This window comes from Vespa velutina, chromosome 14, assembly GCF_912470025.1.
Source record: "Vespa velutina chromosome 14, iVesVel2.1, whole genome shotgun sequence".
Lineage (NCBI taxonomy): Eukaryota > Metazoa > Arthropoda > Insecta > Hymenoptera > Vespidae > Vespa > Vespa velutina.
This window is the reverse complement of record NC_062201.1, coordinates 700,276-727,228: the sequence shown is the minus strand read 5'-3', so window position 1 is coordinate 727,228 and position 26,953 is coordinate 700,276. Positions and strand designations below refer to the sequence as shown.

The following is a 26,953-nucleotide window of genomic DNA, read 5'->3' as shown; positions in this document are numbered from 1 at the left end:
AGAATTTTAAGTAAGAAAAGTGTTTAAATGGTCGTCTCGGAGAAAGAATGACATATATAAGTAAAATAAATCGCACATCAAATATTCAAAATTCTCTTGAGAAAAGTATGTTGAAAAAGGAATATTAATTTCTGAGAAAGGATAATTTTCTTTCATGAGAATAAATATGACATGTTTAATTGGGATTGTCGCAACAATGGATTGAAATGGATTTGAAAAAATATCGACACCGACAATAAAAATTGACAAGCAACAATGAAGTACGATAATGCTTCTGTAATGTTATACATTCATACATGTATAATTTCACAACGTGTTAAAAATATAATTTTAATTGTTGTGCTATCGTGAATGAAATACAGTATTCGAAGATATACATATAAAAAAAAATCATGACAAAAATGTAAATTGTACTTTAACAGTAATAAAAATAAAAATAAAAATAAAAATAAAAATAAAAATAAAAATAAAAATAATAATAATAATAACAACAATAATAAAGATCGTAATATTACAAAGTTCATTTGATTCCTTCTTTATCCCATAAACATTTATATAAACTTAACATTTATGTGAATGAAATCTTGAGAAAAAGGAAAAAAGGTAAAGGAAAAAAAAAGTGCAAATAAAAAAATTAATGTTATCGCGTGGAAAAAATGTATAAAAATAATTAAATACATACATATGTACGATTTTCTTTCATGTCAATTGTTGCCCGTTCTCTCGATTGATGTCACGATGCAGCAGCATTGTGACAACCATGAATCATGGAAAAAGACAGAGATGGAGTTAGACAGACAGAGAGAAAGAGAGAAAGAGAGAAAGAGAGAGAGAGAGAGAGAGAGAGAAATTGAGAAAAAGAGAAAGAGAGAGAGAAAGAGAGAAATGATGCGTGGGCGTTAGAGAATAAATGCATTCATGGGTGTCAGGAGCAACGCAAAGAGATACTGGTAGCCTAGTTCGGATTCGCGAACGTGTTGGTGATCGCGTTCAAGTTCGTATGGGGTGGTAGAATTGCGGAGGTTAACACAGAGAGAGGGTTGCTCTTGGAAGAGGAAGAGAGGAGTAGGCATTTGATTGGACGACAGTACTAGTATGGTGGGGATAGCGATCAGGAGAGTCGCTAAGTTCTCGGCTTATATAAACGGGACGCGGGATTCTCTCGACCGCAGAAGAACCGCATCCGTCGGTGAACAACTACGGCTACTCTATCACGTGTTCTACGACGTTATTCTTTAAAAGTTTCATTACGAAGATTTATTCTCAAATCGAGGTAAGGGATAACGTTGCAAAAATTATTCCTTATAAATCCGATATTTCGCGTACGTATTGTGTACGTTTGATAATCGTTCTTTTTTCTTTTTTTCTTTTTTTCTTTTTCGAAAATCATTCCATTTTTATTCACATTGACATAGATGAAAATTGTTTAATCAATTTTCTATGTAATTATTTATTTATTTTCTTTTTTTTACTATCTGCTTATTCATTTTATTCTGTTTTTTCGAATAAACTCGATAAAATGTTAGATTGTATCCTATAGTTAATAGTCTTGACAATTTTATTGTCCTACTATTATGGCAATCGTAAAATAAGTAGACACTTTCGTAGTATGTTACGAGCCGAATAAAAACAGAGAAACGAGTCACTTCTCTTTTTCTGTAGTATTATACACTTTCTTTTTCTCTTTCTTTCTTTCTCTCTCTCTCTCTCTCTCTCTCTCTCTCTCTCTCTCTGTAGTAATACGATTTTTTTTTCTCTTTTAAAAATAAATAACTTAATCACTTTGAGGATGAACATTTTTTTTTACTAAATCATCGAATCACATCGAGACTCGTTAAGGACGATCGAGATACCTAATTCAATCGTTTCTCATTCGCGTCGATATCCTCGCTGAAGATTTCATTTCTGTAAAAAAAAAAAAAAAAAAAAAAAAGAAAAAGAAAGATAAAATGTTCGGCGTAAACGAAGTAATCGAAAAGAGGAGAGAGAAAACGGCGAGAAAAAACTATGAGGAAAGAAAGAAAATGTTTTACGATCGTTTAAAATTTTTCTATTGAAATATTTTTTACCTTTCCTAATTTGTCAAAGTTTTTTTTGACGTATATAATGAACATGAGAATTTTTCATCGCTTTTTGAGATTTTTATATTTTTGATGTTTGAATAAAAGTGGTTCAGTAGTATCCGTCAAGCTTTCGTCGACAAGTGAAACAAGCGCGTGTAAACGGACGAACTTTAAATGCCGCTCCAGTCAATGCATATGACATATCTACATATATACGTGTATATGTATCTAGATATCTACGTATGTATATTACGTAGGACGATTGCAGTGCTAACAATAATTAGTAACAATGCTATTACGCCATGTCGAGTATCGTGAACTCATTGAACTCCATAATTGTTCGAACCATTGTTGTTAAAGTGGACCATCATTATTATTATTATTATTATTATTATTATTATTATTATTATTATTATTATTATTATTATTATTATTATTATTCTTAATATTCTTTTTCTTCTTATTATTATTATTAATAATATTCTTATTAGTAGTGGTATTAATATTGGTATTACTATTATTATGTTTAATATACTATTTAATTTATTGTCATTATTATTATTATTATTATTATTATTATTATTATTATTATTATTATTATTATTATTATTATTATTATTATTATTATTATTATGATTATTATTATGATTATTATGATTATGATTATTATTATTGGAATAATAGAAATATATTTTTTTTTTACGAAGAAAATCAGTGTGATTGTAATTGAACGAAAAGAAAAATAATCTGATATTAAGTATTAAAAAAAAAGAAGAAAAAAAAAAGAATAGACTTAGAAGAAAAGAATAGTTCGTTACGGGACCTATAGCTATTATAAACGCTAACGATATCTTTTGTTCGATATTAAGAGAACATACTACGTTTGTATATTATCCAGAACACGAGAATGATTCAAAATACGATTAATTCATAAATACATGCTTTACTTCATCGAATGTGCAACCGGTGGCATATTGTGCACTGGAACGACGACTTCTATCTTTTATAGATTTTGTTGTAGATAATAAAAAAAAAGATAAATAAATAAATAAATAAAATAGAAAATCAATGCTTCCGAAAAAAATGAATAGAGAGTAACGTTTTAAATTATATCAGAAGAGCTGCTAAAATATCGTAATATTTCAAATATTTCTTTTAGAAAACTCAAGTTTCAAAAGAATGCATCGAATAACTCGTTGCAACTGAGGCTTTGAAGATTAATGGTATTAATTAAAAAGAAAATTGTCCCGTTGTTCTCTAAAACATATAACTATATTCTTCATCGCTAGGAGAGTAGTAACAGTGAAAGGCAAAAAGGATATTTAACACCGGTTAGACGATCTATCAAAGTAGAAAATGTGTTTAATGAGTTTAAAGAAATATCCATAAGAAATTCTATACTCATTATGAATGTTCGGGACTCGTTATAAATGTTGGTAGAGATAGATCGAAGAAAAAATATTATAATAATATTTTTCTAATTTCTTTTCTTCTTCTTTCTTTTTTATCAAAGAATTTCTTTAGAAAAGAACATTATGCAAACAAAAATAGATAAAATATTTTATTCCAAGTTTTTCAAAGTGAAATCGATGATAATAATTTATCGTCATAAAAATTTATAGAATATTCGTTTTTTATTGTTAAACTATACCCATTGGCAAAAGGGGAAAACTCGTATCTATCTATTTGCACGTTGATTTAAACGCGTAATAACAATTATATTTTATGATAGTTAGCAAATCGCATATCGTAGTAGAGAGATTAGATATCAGTGAACTGATATGAATTCTAATTTACAAGAATATACATTATATACCGATATAGGATCTCCCTCTCTCCCCCCCCTCTCTCTCTCTCTCTCTCTCTCTCTCTCTCTCTCTCTCTCTCTCTCTCTCTCTCTCTCTCTCTCTTACAATAATTATAGAATAATTTATTTGAGTACTTTTATTAATTTATTTCTTTATTTATTTTTTCTATATTTATCGATCTATTATATATTATATTTTGTATTAATTTAAGAAACCATAGAATAACTATTTCAATTAGTCAAAATATCATGAAAGATAAACGATATGTGAATTATATAAAAAAGCTTTTGACTAATAAAACGCGAGTTACAATTTTTATATTATTTACCTGGCAGTAAAAGAGGCAATGTGTGAAAACAAGTATCAACTACAAATATCTACATATATCTACATATGTAGTAAATATAGATATATATATATATATATATATATATATATATATATATATATATATATATATATATATATATAGAAGGTTACGCAAAAGCGAAAAGCGAGATTGCAAATACGGATAACAATTTAAATAAACGTTGTATTAAAGTGAAATTAACTCTGTCACTGATAGAAAACAATTTACGAACTATCTATTCGATTCCATGTCGCGTAAAATACTTCACAGATTTATTGTCTGATAATATCTTTTCGATTCGATAATGAACGAAAATTTCGTTTAATCTCTTTTTGAACATGATATAATATGGATATTAAAATTCTTAAATTCATTCATTTAGAAGATTACTAACGATATTAGAAAAAAAAAATATATATATATATATATAAAAATATATATTACAAATTCATGAGAAAATCATTTTATTTCAAAAGATATATTTTCAATAATGAATAAATCGTATAGAGAAAGAGAAATAAAAGGAGAGTGGGAGAGAGAGAGGGAGAGGAAGAGAGAAAGAAAAAATAACAAACTAATAGAATTAGAGACATCTCGTCAAATTAAAATTTATTATAATAGTTCGTAACATTTTTCAACGAAATAGATTGTATTATTAAGAAAGTCTTGGCTACGATATAAAAATATTCTATCTTTCTCTAATTCTCTCACTCTCTTTCATTCTAACTCTTGTCACAGTTTAAAATTCGCTGATAGTTCTATAAGTAAAGACAATAACTATTTATGCGAAATATCGAAGTTCAAGTTATATTAGAGCACACGTGCAAAAACCTTTGTCCGCTTATAGATATTCGTTTAATTTTAATCACGTTTTAGTGAATGATCTAACTAACGTGAACGATATTTAATTTATTATGTCCATAAAATTATGCGTGAGACAGCAACACGTTCGTATCGATCAATATCATACTTGAGTAAATAATGTTTGTTCTATTATATACAAGACAAATATCAGATATGTGTTTACTAATATAAAAAATCTTTCGATAGATCATTGAAACAAATTTTTTAAAGAAACGATCGATTCATTACAATCATTATAATTATTATTATTCACATAACAAAAGTTATTGATTTTAAATCTTGTCTATATATATATATATATATATTTTTTTTAACAGTAAGTTTTTAAATGAATAATTTTTATTACGAGCATATAATAATAATAATTATTATTATAATTTTTCTATTATATAATTATAATTATTATTATAATTTTTCTATTATATAATTATAATTATTATTATAATAATAATTATTATTATAATTTTTCACGAATCGATTGTTTCGTTAAAAATTTATAATAGGTTATAATAATAAACATACACACAGACATACACTTATATATATATATATATATAGACAAGATTTTTATTATATTATAGATTCTTTTTTACATTATATATGTATATTTTTTTCTTTCCTTTTTTTATTTAGATGATCTTTAGAATACATTAGAAATATCGTGACGAGAAGCTTACCCGTAAAATAGGCCATTGCAAAATATCGATTTATAGCTATAGAGAAATCAATCGAGACTATAAATGAAAAGAAATAGATACAACTTTTCATTCAAGTTCCTTTTCCTACGTTGTTACGTTTACGTTCCTTTTATAAAATACTTTCTCTCTCTCTCTCTCTCTCTCTCTCTCTCTCTCTCTCTCTCTCTCTCTCTCTCTCTCTCTCTCTCTCTCTCTCTCTCTCTCTCTCTCTCTCTCTTCACACATACATATATTTATGAAGTTTTTTACTTATACCTGTGAAACCTTAGAGCTTTATATAACGTGTACAAGAAGAATACATTGAAAGCCTGTTGCCATTGCTTTCGTGTGCATATATACATACATACATACATACATATTATGTTCTCGCAAAATGTAGTTCCAGCTGCGTCGAACAAATTTCAAGGTACCATATCTATGGCATTTACCTACTTCGTTTTTATAGAAAACGATAGCGTTATGGTTAAAGCAAGAAGAAAGCTGTTTTATCTCGTTTATCGAAAAGAGTAATAGAAGAAGTGAAAGAGGAAGAAGAAGGAGAGAGAAAAGTAACAAACAAAGAAAAAAGAAAACGAAACAGAACAAAATGAAAAAGAAAAGAAAGAAAGAAAGAAGAAGAAAGAGAAAAAAAAAACAAAATGAACGTAAACTCGATTTCCCTTTGCGACTATTACGAGAGCTTTCTAATCAAATTTTTCTTTTCTTAACTAAAAATGAAAACTTTTCGTCATCTTTTACATTGTAAGAATATAACTTGTAAAGTAAATTTCATAAGGAAAGCATTATCTTCGGATAAGAGTAATACCAATCTTACCTTTTCTGTGTGATGGCAAACGAGATAACGAGATAAACGTATTATTCCAAAGGATTTCTTGATTCTGATAGAAGGAAGTTCAAGACTCTCAACTCGATCTTGTAAATAATGATTTTGCGGATATTCGTTTTCTTTTTTTTTTTTTTTGGGTATAGCAACGTGAATATTAAGATAATAAAAGTTCTCACATCGAAAATTAAAATCATCTTGCTCTATCGTTTCCAGTTTTCTTTATTTTTGCTTCTCTCTCTCTCTCTCTCTTTCTCTCTCTCTCTCTCTCTCTCTCTCTCTCTCACTCTTATTCAAATTTTCTTCTGCTTCTTCTTTTTTTTTTGTTTTGTTTTAATTTCTTTTCCTTTTCTCACCCTCTTTCTCTCGTTTAATTTTATCAACACTTTTGATATTTGTTCTAACGCATATTACTGAAAAGGAAACCAACGTGTTCCAGATAGGTATTATAAAGTTAGAACACGAACGAACAGTAGAACTCGAGCGTACAAAATTATAGTAGAGTTTCACAGAGTGACAGCCTTTTGCATTTTTACTTAACGAAACAAAATATTTCCCGTCAGACGTATAATATTCGTTATAAGGTGATAAAAATTTAACGACGTCATGACGTCCAATGTTTCCACCAACTTTATCTCACAATTTACGTCTTATTGATTACCGAATAAGATAATAATCTAACGTATATATTTCTATCGAAATAAGATAAAATACTTGGGAATCATGAGAACTTATAAAAGTCGATAATCTAAGAACACCGTTACGGTTCGCAAACGAGAGAAATAAGCTTACTTAATGTTTGCTCGAAACTCGGTTTCCAATGGTACCAGAAAACCTTAATCAAGTATTCCAGGGTTAATAAAGTAGTTACTTCTAATTGGAAGTATCTAGTTATTTGATTTAACAGAGAACGCAGGCGGAAGCGGTGCAATTAAATCTTATTATTAATAAAACCGCATAGAAAGAATAAAAAAGAAAAAAAAAAGAAAGATAAAGAGAGATAGACAGAAATAAAGAGAGATAAATAGAGAAAGAGATAGAGAGATAAATAGAGATAGGAAGCACCGATGAAAAATATTGATATTATTCAATAAAAATTTTATTATTAGAAATTTTCATTTTTATTTTCATTTCTACGATATTCAACGTACTTTTTCCTTTTTTCGTAATTTATCAAAATGAAATTGTACGGAGGTACTGATAAAAATGCATTTCTAAAGTCCTCAAAAATTGAAAATAGATTGAACGTAATAAAAAGTTTCATTCTTGATAGAAGACGAAGTTGAATTTATCATACTAGACTGGAACGTACTTATATTTATGATTTTCCATAGCATCCACTCATTCGTATCCGATTTCGGTGTAATCATTCCCATGTGATGATTCTAACGTAAAACAAAATATACGCTCTATATATATACATACATATATACATATATATATATATATATACACACACACACACACACATAGACAGACATATATCTATATAGTATATTTTCTTATTTTCTCATCATGCGATAAGAAAATATGTATTCCATGAAGATATATGATCTGTTTATAATTTTTTTTTTCCTCTCTCTCTCTCTCTCTCTCTCTCTCTCTCTCTCTCTCTCTGTTTTTTTGCTAAATAGAACACGTCCATTCGAACATTTTCTTTCATGTTAGGCTTTATTAAAGCATTGAAACAACTTAGACAATGACAAGTATGAGAAAATAAAGGTACGCATTTGTTTTAACGAAGTTAAAGAGGGGAAAGATGCCTCCAGCTTTTTGCATACGTCTCTCTCTCTCTCTCTCTCTCTCTCTCTCTCTCTCCCTTTATCACTCTCTTTCTCTCTGTATCTCTCTATCTCGAAAATGTTCCAAATTCTGTAATACTTGAGATTCTTATGCCTCTAATTCTCGCCACGTTTTCCAACGATTTTCACCATGTTTCCGAGAACTTTCAATGGCGATGGACGCAGAAGATATAGTAAACACAATCCAATTTAAGGAAACAAATTTTATGCCATGTAAGAGAAGATGCGTTTACATAAGTTACTATGCACTTATCGTTTTGCTTTGAAAATGTACGAATATTTCTAGTCATTCTTTCTCTTTTTATCTCTCTCTCTCTCTCTCTCAAACAAACAAACAAACAAACAAGAAATTCCGTTTTCCCTAAGTTTATTTTATCCTTTTCATCCTCTTCAACGGCAAAATTTCCTTTCGATTTTAGCCACTAACACGATTTTACAGTTTACTTCTGTACTTTAAACACACAAGGATATAAAACGATAAAGAGAGATGGAGAAATAGAGAGATAGAGAGACAGAGAGAAAGAAAGAAAGAGAGAGAGAGAGAGAGAGAGAGTGATTGAAAGAGAGAAAGAAAAAGAGAGAGAGAAAGAATGAAAGAGTTTTCCATGAAAAATCCTACGAAAAAGTGACAAATACATCCCGATGGCTTTAACCTCGATTTCTTTTCAAAAGAGAAACGCTATTTTACGTATAGAGTGCAAAAGGTGAAAAAAGAGGAAAGGAGCTTTTTATTTATCGAGTTTGTCAACACTTTCGAAAGCTTACTTCTTGCGGAAAACTTAACGTGAACATTCTATAATCGCATTCGCCTTTGCTATCACTAAAATATGCTACCGGCGCGTTCAAGTTTATTGACTTTTACTAGTATTATTAAATCGCTTGAATATTATCGATAAAGAAACATGTATGTATATAAGGATCACTCGTATATATCTATAAGTACGGGATGGGAATTAATTATTTAAAATTATTTTTTTTTAAATTCTGTTTTATTTAAATTTTTTGATTATCTGATCGATTCACATATTAAGGATTCGGTTATAAATATATATATGTATATTGATTACATACATTTTATTTTGTATTTACATTTCGAACAAAATTAAAAAAAAAAGGAACTAACATATGGATTGTCTGAAATTTTCATTGAAAATTTATACTATATATATATAAAAGATTAAATCATTAATGTGAGTTATTTATGCGAAATATTTTGATTAGTACTGTAAAAAAACATAATATATTTGAATAACGTTCAATTAAATGTTATTATAATTAATTTTATAGAAATATTCTTATTTATTTTTCTCATGTATATTTTTTAATAATTTTACATAGTTTGTATATATTTATTGCGTTATCTAATAGTTTGAAATAATTTTCATTTGTTTATATACATACATATATATATATACTTACATAGTGCTATATATATATATAGCATAAATTTTCAATGAAAATATCAGATAATCCATGTTTGTTCCTTTTTTTTTAAAATAATTTTCTCATATAAAACTCAATGTACGTATACATATGTATGTATATATATGTATAGCATACATGTTAATGAATACATTAATGAGTCATTTTGGTAGGGATGATAGCAACTCGACATGGATAATAAACGCGATGCGTTTAAATGGATGTCGTGGTAACTCTAATGTTAAACGGTCAAGCTTCCAATTTTAGATATAATTTGATGAACGATAACACGGTCGAACGATTTTCTTATACTCGACAGCTACTCGATCTTAGAACATAACGGAGAAGATTTTACGGGTAACGCGCACGCATAATTCTTTTTTCTATCAAATTTATCCTATAGTTCTATACGAACGATGATACCATAAAAAGGGTAAAAAAAAAGAAACAAAAAAATAAAAGAAAATCGTGGTAAAACTGACCATAAAAAATCGTTCGTGCAACGAAGATAAGCGTTTTACTTATTTTTAATTTATTTGTTTTTTCTTTCTTTTTTCTTTTCTTTTTTTTTTTCAAAGTCGTTTATTCTTTCATAAGACTTATCGACGGCAACACGCTGTCATATTGTGACGTATATAAAATGCAATTCGATTAATCTATATCGAAAATATTGATTGTAGCCTTGACTTTCTAAACAAATTTCGCATAAATCGATATAACGTAATTTTTTTCGATAACTAATATACGTTGAAAAAGTTTTGGAATAATAGTTATTATTATTCTTATCAGAGTTAATAGCAAAATTCAAATTTTATTATATTCCAATACTTGGTTATCTAAATCGGTGAATAAAATTTGAATAATCCGGGTAACGTACAAGGATTTAAATATTGTTTATTGATCCAAGTATTATATTTTAATATTTATAGACGAATGTTAATAAAAATATTTCGATAAAATTTCGTTTGATATATTAAATTAATTCTCATTAATTATTATTAACGTTTATAATACGAATACATCGTAATTATTTTTTTTAGATCATACAAAATTACTTTTTTATCATTTAATGCTTAAGAACTGTGTAAATGAACAAAGAAATATATATATATATATATAATTTCTTTCAATTAAAATTGTAATAATAACAATTCGAGATAGATCAATTCCTTCTTATAAAATAGTACGATATCGATCTCTTTCAATCTTCGCAAGTCCTTATCTTCCGAAGATTCTGATCATAAAGTCATCAAACAAAAAAGTATTTGAAAAGACGATTTATTAGATGAATTACTTTGGTCTCAATCATCTTTCCTTGATTTTCCTTTCTTTTCCTTTTTTCTTTTATCTTTTTTTACGAATTCGGTATTTATTCGATTGATCATCGTACATAAATATATTTCATCATGCTTTCAGCTGACTTAGAATATGAAAAAAGATCTAAAAATATCGACGATCTTATCTCTCTTTTTGTCACATAAGATTTCTCTCTTTCTTTCTTTCTTGCTTTTTATTCGAATATGACAACTCATGTATTCTTCATTGAGTAAGGAACAATCAAAAAAGTCTTGGTAATACTCAGATGATTCATCCATCTATCTATCAATGCTAGATCATTATATATATTTATTTTTCATAGGGTATTGGTCCACCATGTTTTGGGAGACAGAAACAGAGCAGAGAGAGAAAGAGAGAAAGAGAGAGAAATTAATTTATAACCTCTTGTCTTCGTAATTTCCTCCCTCGAGGAAAATATTCTTCGAGATTATTTCTATCTTCCTCTGCGGAAGTAATATCATTAATATTCATATGAGAAACCACCCATCAAAGAACAATCTAATTAACCAACCCCCCTGCCAACTTACCTCCCTATCTCTCTCCCATCTTCCTCAAAAATAATACATATTTCATTAAATCTATCTTCCTAATCTCTTCGAGATATTTATCCATTATATTAATCACTCGATCGATCATAAAATATCTATAACATTTGATAGTTATCAAGAAAAAGAGTTCTTACGATCTCTCTCTCTCTCTCTCTCTCTCTCTCTCTCACGCTCTCTCTTTCTCTCTCTCTCTCTCTCTCTCTCTCTCTGTCTTTCTCTTTCTCTTTTTCGAGTAAATAAAAATTTTGTTAGTTGAAACATCGTTGACCATTTTCACGAGTAAATAGGTGTAGGTGTATTTTTTCACATACACCTGCACGAACTATCTAATTATGATAATATACAATATTGTGCGTTTTGTTATCATGGTATAATTTATATTCCGTTAGATATAGCGTTCGATTAATTTTTATATACATATTATCAATTTAATTGAACATATAATATTTTCATTTAATTATGAATATAGTCGAAACGCATTAGTTTCCAGATATTATAGCATACATATAATCATCGATGTATTAAATGTATGTAAGCATAACACACACACACACACATACACAAGTTTCTGGTATGTATCTCGGAACTTTATAAAATATAGAAAACTCGGTGGTCACGTAGCACGTGTTCAAGAACGTCATGTTCCCAAAGGGGAGAAAGTGAAAGAAAAAAGGGGAGAGGGAGAGGAAGAAAGAGATAGAGAGGGGGAGAGACCAAGGGAAAAAAAGAGAGTGCGAGAGTAAGAGAGAAAGAAAAAATATATAAGTTGTGTTAGGAAGACACATCATGTGGGATACGAAATTCCACGTTCGATAATTTAATTGAGAACGTAAATCCCTTTACTCTCTCCATTTCGATTTCTTTCCGCACTTTCACACACATATCACTAACTTCTAAAAGTTATTACATCTTAGAAAATACTTCAACAATTCCTACAATTTTTTTGATCCCCCATTTTAAGAAACGTTTTTCCTAAAGCACCTTTCCATCTCGTTTGTTTTCTTTAGTCTCATTCATCTTATTTTTGTATATCGAATTTGTCGTCTCTTTCGAATGATCCAGTTGAAAACAGAAATACATTTTTTGTCCCTCATCTTAATCTACGCACAATACCATTTTGACCCTTTTATTTAGAAATGGACGTTCACCACATTTTTTTTCTTTTTTCTTTTTTTTTATCATTTACTTCGTTTACTTCGTAGTTATAACACAACCAAGGCCAAAAGTGTATATAAAGTGTGTGTGTGTATGTGTAAAAGGGAGAGTGAAAGAGAGAGAGAGAGAGATAGAGAAAGAGAGAAGAAATGAAAGGAAAGGGATAAGGGATGGGATAAGGAAAAAGATAACAGTGTGTGTTTTTTTCTACCTCCCGTCGAATTCTTGAGATCCTCCCTAAGAACTAATATTCTTTATCAAAACGTAAGTTAAGGAAAAGCTATAATATTGTCATCGTAGGCTGAACAAACGTAAGAAAATTGTGCGGATCAGCTCGTAAAACGTATTACTATTATAATCTCAGGTTTAACCGATGGGATACGATATAGATGTCTTTAATAATATTTCGTCCCTCGAATTTATTACACAATAAGAAAGGAAAATATATATATATATATATATATATATATATATATATATATATATATATATATATATGTATACATGATCGCGAATACTTTCTATAGAAAATTTTTTGACATCGCAAGATGTGTTAATCAATGTGTTAAATAAGATAGCAAATGTATTGCAATCTCTAAATAGAATTGAGTTAATATTTATTATTAATTCCTTAACAATGAAAAATACATTATTGATAAATTCGACATGTGATAAAAGTATAACGTACTCAATGAAACCCCATTACGTTGAAATGATTTTCAAATTAAATGTATAATAGCTTTTAATTTACATGTTCAAATTATTACGAAGTAATTTTCAATTGAAAATCATATCTTTATTATTAATAGTCAATGAGTATATCATTATAAGCATATATTTGTGACTTATTCAATTTTTTGCGAGTTGCTGACTATGTACGTCCTCGGTACATCAAAGTAGTGTCATTTTATGTTTTTCGAAAAATCTATGACTATAATGAAAAAAAAGAACCACATACACATAAACATACATAAAAAAAAAGAAGAAAAAATTGGTCCATGCATTTTAATTTTTTATCATAGTTTCCGCGTTATATAGGTATACAAAGAAAGCACACAGTTATTCCTATAAAAATGGAACGTGTTTGACAATTCGAATTCACAATTTTCTAACTTTATTTCACGCAATATGATACAAGAACTGATATGGTTTCGAATCACGTCGAATAGTTACGAGCTAGAGTCGGGTAATGAAAATATAGCATCGTTCTCTCACCCTCCTCTCGTTGTTCTTCTCTTTTTTCTTCTTTTTTATTTTCTCCCTTTTCTTTTTTTCGTTACAAAACGTTCTAACGTTAACCTATGATGAAACTACGTTGTTATCTTGTTTGTGTAAAAGCATCTTAATATTCGATTATGGAATAATTTGTTCGTCGTACTTTTATCATCGATGTATATAGGTACATATATACATATACAGTGATATACATATATATATATATATATATACATATATATATATATATATATATATATATATGTAAATAATAATTATATATGTAAAAAAATAATTTAGATAAATTATTTATTAATTTATGTAATTTTATAAATCAGTCGAAAATTTGAATTTATTTATTGTTTTAACAAAATAAAATGAATTTAGTTTCAGTACAAATTTGTTTATAACAAATTCTTAATTAATTATTAACAATACATCAAAAAAGATAGAGAAAGTTCTAATCTTTAAAATGGTATTTGATTTCTTATGATTTTAATTTCGGAAATAATCTTATGTAAATGAAAGACATTTAAATTGACCCATATATAATTTTCATTCAATTTGTTCGGTGACACACTGACCTATATAAGTTTTGAAAAGTTACGAGACCCGACTACTACTACTACTACTATTACTACTACTACTACTACTACTACTACTACTACTACTACTACTACTACTACTACTATTACTACCACTAATACTATTACTACTACTGCTTCTACCAACAGGTGTATACGAATTATGAATGAAAATTTTTCGAAGCGAATATCTTTGGAACAAAAAATCGTAAAGATTTGAAAAAAGCATCGTTTTCAAATTTGCATTAATCTTTATTTATTTAAATATTGCAATAATATCAATATAATAAAATCTATTTTATTAATAATTTTTAAAATTTACTTTCTTTCTTTTATTTCATAATAAGATGATAACTTTAATGAAATCATTAAAATTTTTTTTGTTTATTTAAAATAAGGAATAGAAGATCTAGTATTATAGCCCTATTCATACTATACGTATTTTGAGAACAATACTTTATATCTATAGAAAGAACGTGATCAAAATTATTACCCACTCTGTATTATTGTGTACATATATATATAGAATTATACAATGTTTTATTTGTATTATATATAATATACTTTTTATATATTATATATTTATATATAAAGATTTCCTGAATATTTTTTTTACTACAAGAAAAACGAACTAAAAAAAATAGGATCTCCTTTTATACCGAAATAGATAATTTCTTTTTTATATTTCTTTCTTGCATATATATAAGCGTACATGTATGTAAACGTATATACACATACATATAAATATACATCAGCATCGATTATCGAGAACGATGAGTCCAATTATCTACTCCTACAACGAATCTATTCAAGCCAACGTGATTGCATCGTAATAAAATGCTAATCGAACGAGCGATAAAAGTATGTACGTTGGAAAAATTCTTTAATTCGTGTTACATTTTACACGATAAAAAAAGTATTGAAAATGAAAAGAAGATGTTCGAAAATTTGATTAAAATATTAGAGATCGATTGAATCTTTTGTAATTCATTCAAGAGTTCTCCGCATTTCGTTCTTTTATACAGTTTGGACTAAAAGTTTTTGTACGATCATAAAAATCAATTACTCTCTTTTCGAAACTTTCTAATCTAATTTTCCTTTTTTTATTCAAATTGTAAAAAAGTATTCAAACTTGTAGTTTCATAATCTGAAAATAAAAATAAACGTAAAAGTTCTCAAAAAGGAGTAATCGATTTTTATAATTACCTAGGAACTTTTAGTCAACCCCATATTTGAAAAAAGTTTCACATATGTATGTAAACGATGGATAAAACTTAAAATCTATAAAAGAACTTTCAGATACTTAGAACAGAGTTGAATAGTTTGTTAGGCAGGTTTTTTGAAAACATTGGAATGACTTTTCTGAACGACGTGGAAAACGTATTGTCTCGTTCCTCACCGTCATCTCGTACAACTCTATTTTCTCCTTTGCTCCTTTTAACTCCCTCCTTTACTTAATCTTATGTCCACATAAGAAATACTCGAAACCGAGTAACACGAAAACGAGTTAAGTATATATACATACATACATACATACATATATATATAAATATATATATACATATGTATATAAATATATATATACTCCTACCGAATAAAAAACATGATATTCTAAAAGAGAAGGAAAAGAAAATCATAATAAAAAAAAAGATCAGAAAAATAATTTTTTTTATTCAATATATTATAGTATCTCATCGCATTGATATTGCATTTATATGTAACATTACGAGTAATATTAATCTGATGCAAATATTTATATAGGTACATTTGTAATTCCTTTGTCCTTACATACACTATTATACCTTTCGTTAATTATTAAAAACTTATCGTACCAATAGTGTGAAATATCATAAGACCTATTGTTCTCCCCTAATATTACTAAATACTATTCATATTAAATGTAGAAATATGGACAAGATGAGACAATAGAAAAAAAAGAAAAAACAAAGGATGATTGTTAGATTATTTTTTCTTAATTCGCCATTTATAATATAAGAAAAATAATTAATATATACTTTCACATGTATTAAGGGAATCTCGATGTTCGAATAAATAATTTATCGGAAAATGCGGTAATATTTTTTAAGTTTCAATTTAATTTAAGACTCTTTATTTGAAACTAAAGATTTGAAAACTTTACATTCGTGTACTATCGAACGGAAACACGTTTTTTTCTATTAAAATTCAACTTATTATTTGATAAATGAAATTTAAAATTAAAAAGATTTTCGATCGATTTTTTTCTTATTATACGATAGTTCAATATTACCAAATTATAAATCACAAAAGTCATAAATAAAAGCATAATGAATTTCGTGAAATAATCGGCGCTTCGTCAAAGACATTTTTCATTTCAATGATTTCAACGATTATTATATTTTGCTTTTATCCTCTGCTCTCTCATTAATGACGATTTGTACCTCTTTTACTTGGATCGATTGCAATTCGGTACATTATTATAATACAAATTAGTCATTGCACGAGTTTTGTCATTTTCTATATTTCATTTTTATTTAATATCTCTCTTTCTCATATATATATATATATATATATATATATATATATATATATATATTAAATTTCATACACAATGAATATCTATCTATCTAATTGTTGAATTTTTCATATGTATATTCATGACGAAGTATGTTAGTATAATTATCAAAATCATAGATCATAGATCTTGATAGATCTCTAATTTTTCTTGTATATCAAATATATAGATCTTCTAGTTTTTTTTTTCTAAACGCACATGATGGATTTATATATCGATTTTTTATGCTTAGTTACGGGTGCATACAAATATTTTTCAAGAAACATAGAATATCTGAAAAGATCTAAAGAAAATTTCGATTGAGATTATTATTCTTTGTCTTTTGTTTATAAAAATCTTTGTCTTTCATTTATAAACATTTACAAATATTAAGACATTATCATTAAAATTTCTCAGTACATACATACATACATACACACACACACACATATATATAAAATCGCATAATTTTTTTTTAGGGCAAGTGAACGATTTATCCCTAATCGAAGATGCAGAGACAAATCGCAATCTCCTGTTTGATCCTGATAGCCATCACCGTTATGGTGGTGTCAAGTCCTCTGGCGGATGCTGCTCCGTTTTCGTAAGTATTACAGTTTAAACAAAATTTACAAATAGATACTGAGTGAACAAAAACTAAACATGTAATCATACAATTTCGAAGATAATATTAGCTTTCAAAAAAAAAAGAAAAGAAAAATCTCGAAAAAGAATAATAGACTTTTAAAATTGATCAAAAACTTTTGCTCGCCACTGTACAAAATAGAAAAGAAAGTGATAACTTTTCTCTTAACCCCTTGACATACAATGACGTCTAGGAGACGTTCATTTCATGTGCTATTGTAAACTTTGATGTTTCCGAGATGTCAGGAACGGTCTCCAGTGAACGTCGTACAGTACATTATTAAATTATTCAATTATTTCACTCGTGTGTCGATTTTGTTTTGTTTAAAATGAACCCATTTTAGGGAAAGGATATACGCTGTAGTATTTTTCGGGCACGTTAAATTCCGTTTTATTTATATGTTAAGGGGTTAAGTATTGTTTATAGAGAGATAGAAAGAGAGAGAGAGAGAGAGAAAGAGAAAGAGAAGGAATAAAGATAGTGTAAATGGATAACGAACAACTGTGACAATTGAGCTAATTCGTCTAATGGATATCATGATTGCCTCGCCGGTAGGACGATCATTCGATATCCTTCGACGATAAACTAAAAGAAAAGAGAGACGCGTCTGTTTGCAATAGATGGTTTAACCCAGTTTCTTTCCATAAATCATCATGGTCTCTTTTAAAGTGATTCACTGATTTGAAGATAAGCATCCAATAAAATCGATGAAGAAAAAGAAATGAGTCGAGGTAAATTTTATTTAAAGGAATATGTCTGAAACCTATCGTCTTTCAAGTACTAATATCGAGTTCATTTCGAAGACATTCTTTATCATTGCAATAAGATAGATAGAAAGAGAGAGAGAGAGAATGCATCTCACTAGAAAATAATCGATCTATCAACGATGCTTTCTCTCCGACCAATTATAATTTATATATTTCTTTTTATTATTATTATTATTATTATTATTATTATTATTATTATTATTATTATTATTATTATTATTATTATTATTATTATTATTATTATTATTACTATTATTTTTACTGTCGAATCACCGTTCATTATATGCTTTACAGACAACAAAATTATTGGAATCAATTAGAAGAAGAAGATCCTGAAGCTCTCCTTGATATGCTAGCCCGTCTTCGTCATTCGATCATGCGAAATCAAGAACTCGAAAAGTCTGTATCTGTTATATTGATATAATTTAAACATGTCGATCAGAAAATATTTTTTTATTCTGATGATCAAACTAATCTTTTATACATTATCTTTTAGCAATAAACGCGGACTGGACTTAGGTTTGAGCCGTGGATTTAGTGGTTCTCAAGCAGCGAAACATTTGATGGGTCTCGCAGCCGCGAATTACGCCGGTGGTCCAGGACGAAGGCGCCGTTCGGAATAAATATAGATAAGTCGAATATAAGAGGATGTAAAGTGAACTTCTAACGCAAATAATAATAATAATAACAATAATAATATTAACAATAATAATAATAATAATTATAATAATAATGACGACATTGTCCAACGTACTTGTTCACGTAATGTGTCAGACGAATGTGTCAGACTTCTTTAGAATTTTACATGTTTCGCACTTTGACGCACGTTTCCGCGATATTTCTTCTTTCTGTAGATATTTGATTTCTAATCTATAATATTTATTTTAATTCTTATTTAATACATAATACGTGACACGTAGCGCGCGAATAGAATTTGTTTTTTCTTTTCTTCTTTCTTTTTCTTTTTTTTCCTTAATAGTATAGTCGATATTTTTTCGTTATCCTAATTTTTGCTCGCTATAATACAATTTACCAAAGAACACGAACGATGATTTATCTTTAGTCATGTAGATATATAGATAAATGTGTTTGTATATGTATATGTATATGTATATGTATATATATATGTATATGTATATGTATATGTATATGTATAAGTATATGTATATGTATATGTATATGTATATGTATATGTATATGTATATGTATATGTATATGTATATGTATATGTATATATATATCCCTTTCAGTGCCAACAAAAAAATTGAACCTGAACGAATAGTCCCGAGTCAAACTGAGGTAGTTTGAAAAAATTCAAAAAAAAAATTGTAAACATTTTGTTTTTTTTTTCTTTTTCTTTTTATTCTTTTATTTTGTTTTTGTTTCTACTTTGAATTTTTTGAATGTTTCGGACCAAAGGTTTCCAAGATTAATGGTCGAAAATTATATCGACTATCATTATTTATATTAATATCATGAAAATTATTGTATGAGTCATCATTTTTATTATTATCGTCGTCAAATTTCCGAAACGCTTTCACTCTCATTGTTTATTCTACGTGATGCAGCAATCTTAATACGAATATTAATTCTTCATCATTGTTACTATTTTCATTAATAATGAATTGAACTAATTCCGTATCATCCATAGAGATATAAATTTAATAATATTATAACTAGGTTTACATAAACGGCTATGGCCGAAATAGAAATGATTTCTAAATTACATGATGCATCTAATCGCTTAGAAATTGTTCTCCAAACCTAAGCGCATAGTATGACAGACATATAACGAAATATCATTAGCAATTTTCATAAGTGTTAGCCATATATCAATATATCGTTGTTCGGCACTGAATAGATTTATTTATATTATTTATATTTATTATTAAATTATATAACTTCCGAGAGCAGCTTCGTTCCTCGTTTTTTGATCCATTTTAGATTTAGAAATAATAGAGATATAAAGCAATTTATTTTTAAATATCTTGATGTCGTCGATTAAAAAGATCATACGATCGTATTCTCCCCAGTATTATGTAACATTTGTAGATATTTATCGTATTTATCTTTCGTCAATAGCATGCATTTTCTGAATCAACAAGATCTACTACATATATATATATATATATATATATATATATATATATATATATATATATGTGTGTGTATATATATATATATATATGTATAACACACGGAGATAGATTACATATATTATCAGTTATGTATTTTCTCCTAAAATAATTGTCGCACACAAAAGATCCTTTTCCGTTTTTTATTAGGACAAAGTAAAAAGTATTTGTTTAGTATTTGTTGTGATATGTGTAACAAAGACATGTTTCTCGCCTCTATAAATCGTCTAAATAAATGTTACTTTAACTCAAAAATGTGTTTAATCTGAATATTATTCATTTCAATAAAAAAAAAAAAAAGCCCTAATGCATCCGCATAGTTTCAAACATTTCTTTCTTTATATTTAAGTGTATCTTCATAAATTAAAATTATAATAATTATTGATACTTCTTAGAAAAAAAGGACAAAAAAAAAGAACAGAAATATATAGGATCGTCTTAAAAGTTCCTAGGTGATATTAAAAATCATCAAAATATTTCTTTTCGAGACATTTTAAGTCAATTCTTTTCTTTTTTTATTCTTTTTTCCCAGATCGTAAAACTTTACAAACCCAACTTGTAAAACTACTATACCTGATATGTTTTGAAAAGGAGCGATTGATTTTTAGAATCATCTAGGAACTTTAGGTCCGAGCACGCTATAAAGAATATCGATAATGTAGAAAACTTACTTATCGGCAAATGAGTTCGACATACAATCTTATAACTAGATAGACTTGCGACATTCTCATCTTACGTACATGCATACATATATACATATATACGTGTTGAGCGAACAACCAATAAAGGCCGTGTTAAACATGGCGAACTTATCGTCGTCATTGGTAGTAGCGACTGGATAATTGTCAAGTAACCGCTACTATTTTATCAGACATACCTGCTAGTAGCGATGGAATTTGAAACATATTGAGTAATTTCTCTCTTTTCAATCGGCCATGATTAAAAAAAAAAAGAATAACAACAAGGTGACACTATAACCTCAACATATCTAACATTTAAGTCGGATCACGTGTTATATATCAACCATGCCGTTATTAGGTCACGTGACTATCGAGAAATAGCACATTCTTGGGGAATAGAGTTGAACACGTTTAATTAAAGTCACCGCGAACATTTGCAAACTTAACTTGCTTGGTACACAGATGCATACGCAGTAAATACGCAACGTGTAATACGGGCTTAAGTTAGTCACAACACCTTGTAATTCCAAATATCATTCAGTATATAATCATGATCGTACTCAAGTGCATCGAAATATTTCACTCGAATTATTGGATGTAACAACGCTTATAATTTTTTTTCTTCTTTTTCTCTTTCTATTCTTTCTTTCGTTAAGGATTCATCGTTCGTATCATAGCTGATAATAACTGACATCGCGTACGTCATCAAAGATTACATATACCTGTTCTTAATCAGTAAATTTTCAAGTTCAATGATTTTAATTTCATTTATCTCGTAACATAATTATAAGTGTTATCATATGTTAAATATAATATAAATGATAATTATCGTATGTAGAAAAGGTAATATATAAATGAAAATTTAACTAATAAAGAAAAAAAATAAAAAACAAAAGAATGCATTCTATCTATCGACTAACGAAAGGATCTAAGATCTAACAAAAGGACACGCTACTGAAATAGATCGACAGATCTCCAAATTTCTGCTTTATTCTAGTCTATTGTAATGTCTAGAAGAGAAAATACGCGTCGGCAGTCTATTCGGGAATATACGGCAGAAAAATTAATTAGTAGTAAGTCTGTCTCCTTATTGACACAAACTTACAAAGCACTGACGGTGCTTTCTTCTCATCCACAAAAAGAAAAAGAAAAAGAAAACATAAGAAGAAAAAAGAGAAAAGGAAGAAATTTTTTTCAAACAAATGACGAAGAAAGAAAAAAATATATTTCAATTTGCATTTCAGATTAAAAGAGCTATAGCAAATAAAATACTGTAGATAAAGCGTTGTATATATTCAATACGTAACCAGAGACATCTACTCCATTTCTGAAGCAATTAATCGCTACTTATAGCCTTCATACATAACACCGAACAAGTGATATCAAATAGTAGCGATTGGTTCATCGACGATAGTACTACATCATCGAATCCTGATACCGAAGTGGAAATCACGTAAGTATAAAGGTAAACGTTTATTTCAAAATTTCTTACGATACTCTGTAAAGTACTCGCAATTATTTTATTTGATTTGAAAGCAACTTAAGAGAATTTTTGAAAGTAACTTAAGAGAATTCTTATTCTCAGATAGATACTAACATTCTCGTAAAAAATTTTATTATCGGATATTATTATTGAAGAAGATTCATTTATACCTGTTTATTATATTTACCTGTTTTAGTAATATTTTTTATATTTTTTATATTTATTAATTTAGTAATATTTGTGTTAGGATAAACATGAGATAACATTTAAATTCATCTATCAAACATTGAATTTATTTCACATATTTATTACATATAGATAGTTATTCTCAAACCTAGTGTCCGTTCATTAAGGAGAAATACTCTCGAGAGGAACTCGCGATAGTTTTATTCTCAAATGGACGGTTGTTTACCTACCCTCGCGCCGTTAATACTATAAAACTAGATTATAGAATAGATCTTAATTTATATGTAGGAATATAAATAAGATTTTAAAAAAAGAAAAAAAAGGATTAAAATGTTAATTGTTGATGGTCCTGTTTGCATTTTTAGTAATCTTAAACTTCCTCTGAAGGATTACATATTATCATCGAAATTATTTGACCGTGTGAATTCGTTGGACGTTTGTTAAGAATAAATAAAATATTATTCATCATTGTTCGAATCTTAGATAATTTCTCTAATTAATCTCGTAATTTTTTAAATGCAAAGAGAACAAGGAAATAAACACAAAATGTAAGTTCATAGACTAAGCGAACTGTTATTATTCGGAGGCTATCCTTAAAACAACTATTTCTTAATAGCTCAGCAGTACTATTGCTTCGAACAAAGTACGACATATTCAATCATTTAAACATTTTGAACGTTTTAAACATTTTAAACATTTTACGAACATGTTTATAACCATTAAGCTATCATTCCTTCCCTTTTCTTCTCCCGTTTTTAAAAAAAATTTTTTTTTCAAATTATTCCAATCGTCTTAATAATATATATAATATAAAATAATAATAATTATTATATATTATATTATTATTATACTTCGCATATTATTCAATTAGTTAACCTCATATCAAAAGATATAAAAATGAAGCCACGTTCCGATTAATTTAAATTCGAAAGCGTACACATAACAACACATGGGCGCTTACAACATTCATGAGGACACGCCTCAAGACTAATTTCAAAACATTTCGCGCGCAATTTCACAAGTCGATTTTAAAGATATGAACCGACATGATTATGAAAATTATCTAATTGTAAGTCATATAAAATATTAAAAAATAAATTTTGTCATGTAATGTTCATAAAATTTTCAAATAAAATAAAAAACTTATTTTTCAATAAAAAAACTATATTACTTTTCTGATATTTGTCATTATAAAAAAATAATTCTATATAAAAAAAAAAATATTAAAATGAAAAATATATGAATCATTAGATCACTTTAATAATCATTGACTCATGTATCTAAAAGTTTTATAATTATTATACCTAAACCTTAGGCTACTATATCTAATTATTATTACTAGATTACTATAACTCCAATATTTCGATCATTTTTGAATTTATAGTAATATGGATCGAAAGAGAATGTCTTATGGGAGATCATGCCAAGTTCAACAGCGTGGAATTTGTACGACTCTCGTGTTTCTCGTTTTAATTATCGGTACGATACTTTTTGCATATACAGCGTTTGCATCATCCCTCAAGGACGATACTATTCAACAGGTGATATTTGTAAGTATTTTTGTAATGTTGACACACGCGCACATGTTATATCCTGTATTATTAATGATTCAATCGGTTCAAACGATTTCAATTATCCTCACGCATGATTCCTATATAATTTATTTCTTTTTACAGCTTTTCCGACATGGCGATAGAACTCCATTAAAGACATATCCTTCGGATCCATATAAAAATTACTCATGGCCTGGTGGTTGGGGTGCTCTTACAACGGTAAAATCGATGAATTTCTTTTTTTTTTTTTTTTTTTTTTTTTTTTTTTTTTTTTTTTTTTTTTTTATCTCAGTAGATTAATATCATAATAAAAAAATTCGATTTAAAAATCGATCATATTATCTTATATTATCGAATTGTAATGAACAAACAGCTTTTTCAGAAGCACTTTTGAAATTTTACGAAATACATATGTTCTTACACATCATTACATATTAAACGTATAAAAGTACGGCTAATGTATATAGATATATTTGATTTCAGAAAGGAATGCGTCAACTTTACAATATTGGAAAACGGATTCGTAAAATGTATAGTACTACAGTCGGTTTGAATTACAATAGTACGATTTCATTTATACGCAGCAGTGATTCCGATCGTTGTATCATGTCTGCACAAGCATTACTCGCTGGATTGTATCCACCAACACCTGATCAAATATTTGCACCTAATTTAAAATGGCATCCAATTCCAGTTCATACAGTACCTAGAAGTATGGATAAGGTTTGTCTTATCATTCTTATTATATATGTTAATAAAACTAAACGGAAAAAGAAGGGGATAATTATGCATACTAATTAATAAGTTCATCCAATAATACAAATTAACTCATGTTTTCATGATATTTTTAATTAATATTAAAGATAAGAAAAGATTGTATCTGTACTTCCCGGTTTTCGATCGTACCGTATTATTTTTAGTTAGAATCGTCATTTATCGATCGAATGATACAGATCAATTAATAAATTATTATAACAGGTAATAGTGGTTAAGGCTCCTTGTCCAAAATTAAAGCAAGAATTAGCGAATGCTTATGTTAACGAATCGATAAAATCTGATGCGGAATTGGAAAATTATTACAACGAATTAACAATCCATACTCAGCAGCCAATGAAAACTATTACAGATATAGAGTTTTTGTATAATATTCTTAACATCCAAGCTAAAAACGGCTTAGAACTTCCAAATTGGACGAAAAAATTTTATAACGACGAAATGAGAAACATCGCAGCTCGTGCCTTGACTTTACTCACAAGCAACACTTTGCTACGACGTTTGCATGGAGGTAATTTCATAAATGAAAGATCAATCGCATGCACGAACGATTAATCATTAACATATTTTTTTTTCTAGGACCCTTACTGAAAGAAATTGTAAACCATATGCAAGAATCGCAAATTAAGAAAGATTCGAAAAAAGCATACTTCTATTCTGTTCATGATGTAACTTTGGTAAATCTTTTAAGAACTATGGGATTCACGAATGAATTATTTTTTCCAGAATATGGGGCTACGATTATTTTTGAACTTCATTCGTATTCTGAAAAAGAGCGAGCAGTAAAGGTAACTATTCTTTCTTCCGTAATTTCTTTTATTTTATACATATATATATATATATATATATATATATATATATATATATATATATATGTATATATATTATTTTACTTTATTTTTTTTATATATATTATTTTATTTTATTATATATATTATTTTATTTATTATTTTTTTTTTTTTAAACGAAATAATACAAAGATTTGACGTTTATTTTCATAGGTGTTTTATTTGAATAGTACGGAATCAATCAAGCCGCATTTCTTGAATATACCTAATTGTGAGCAACCCTGTTTGTTGTCAAATTTATTGAAAGTATGGAAAGACGTAATACCTGTTAATTGGGATAATGAATGTATTTTATAAATACTCAAGAAATTTCATACCAATTCGTATTCATGTAATCGATTATAGTCTCTAGATTGAATATAAAAAAGGATAGATTTAAACATTATTCTCTCATTTTTATATATAAAAAATCGTTAAATTTAATAACTGTATTGTAAAACAAATATTGTTAATATAAATATTTCATATAAATATATTTAACCAATTATTTGATATAAGATATATTTAGTAAAATCATACAATACATATGTTTAATCAATCGTATAATATTGTGCATAAATATCGTTTTTAGATGAAAATTAATTTTTTTAATGTGGCTCTTTCATAGAAAAAAAGAAATATGATACATTATCTTTACATCTAACGAATGCTTAAAATAACTCCAACTTTAATAGATAATCTC

General features: G+C 27.6%; 2 protein-coding genes across 5 annotated transcripts; both read left to right on the top strand.

Moving 5' to 3' along the window:
- The first annotated feature begins 1,170 nt into the window (after positions 1 to 1,170).
- LOC124954068 (diuretic hormone class 2) lies at positions 1,171 to 20,999 on the top strand. Its single transcript, XM_047506374.1, has 4 exons — positions 1,171 to 1,273; positions 17,682 to 17,803; positions 18,907 to 19,011; positions 19,109 to 20,999. The coding sequence occupies exons 2-4, from the start codon at positions 17,712 to 17,714 to the stop codon at positions 19,233 to 19,235; spliced, it is 324 nt and encodes a 107-aa protein (XP_047362330.1). The 5' UTR covers positions 1,171 to 1,273; positions 17,682 to 17,711; the 3' UTR covers positions 19,236 to 20,999.
- A 526-nt stretch (positions 21,000 to 21,525) lies between these two features.
- On the top strand, positions 21,526 to 26,748 carry LOC124954067 (lysosomal acid phosphatase-like). Of its 4 annotated transcripts, none has more exons than XM_047506371.1 (8): positions 21,526 to 21,712; positions 22,672 to 22,880; positions 24,481 to 24,646; positions 24,773 to 24,868; positions 25,133 to 25,372; positions 25,628 to 25,934; positions 26,003 to 26,211; positions 26,425 to 26,748. In XM_047506371.1, exons 3-8 carry the CDS (start codon positions 24,485 to 24,487, stop codon positions 26,566 to 26,568), a joined length of 1,158 nt encoding a protein of 385 aa, XP_047362327.1. In that variant the 5' UTR covers positions 21,526 to 21,712; positions 22,672 to 22,880; positions 24,481 to 24,484; the 3' UTR covers positions 26,569 to 26,748. The 4 variants fall into 4 exon arrangements, with proteins under 4 accessions (XP_047362327.1, XP_047362325.1, XP_047362328.1 ...); XM_047506369.1 differs by lacking the exon at positions 21,526 to 21,712 and adding an exon at positions 21,888 to 22,024; XM_047506372.1 differs by lacking the exon at positions 21,526 to 21,712 and adding an exon at positions 21,888 to 22,024 and having other exon boundaries at positions 22,672 to 22,892.
- Positions 26,749 to 26,953: the final 205 nt, after the last annotated feature.

Bases quoted from the DNA above. Each gene is read 5' to 3' on its own strand.
- LOC124954068 (XM_047506374.1), top strand. From the start codon at position 17,712: ATGCAGAGACAAATCGCAATCTCCTGTTTGATCCTGATAGCCATCACC. The intron at 17,804-18,906 runs GTAAGTATTACA...TATGCTTTACAG, and splicing joins GCGGATGCTGCTCCGTTTTC to ACAACAAAATTATTGGAATC. The intron at 19,012-19,108 runs GTCTGTATCTGT...ATTATCTTTTAG, and splicing joins CGAAATCAAGAACTCGAAAA to CAATAAACGCGGACTGGACT.
- LOC124954067 (XM_047506371.1), top strand. From the start codon at position 24,485: ATGGATCGAAAGAGAATGTCTTATGGGAGATCATGCCAAGTTCAACAG. The intron at 25,373-25,627 runs GTTTGTCTTATC...TTATTATAACAG, and splicing joins TACCTAGAAGTATGGATAAG to GTAATAGTGGTTAAGGCTCC. The intron at 25,935-26,002 runs GTAATTTCATAA...TTTTTTTTCTAG, and splicing joins GCTACGACGTTTGCATGGAG to GACCCTTACTGAAAGAAATT.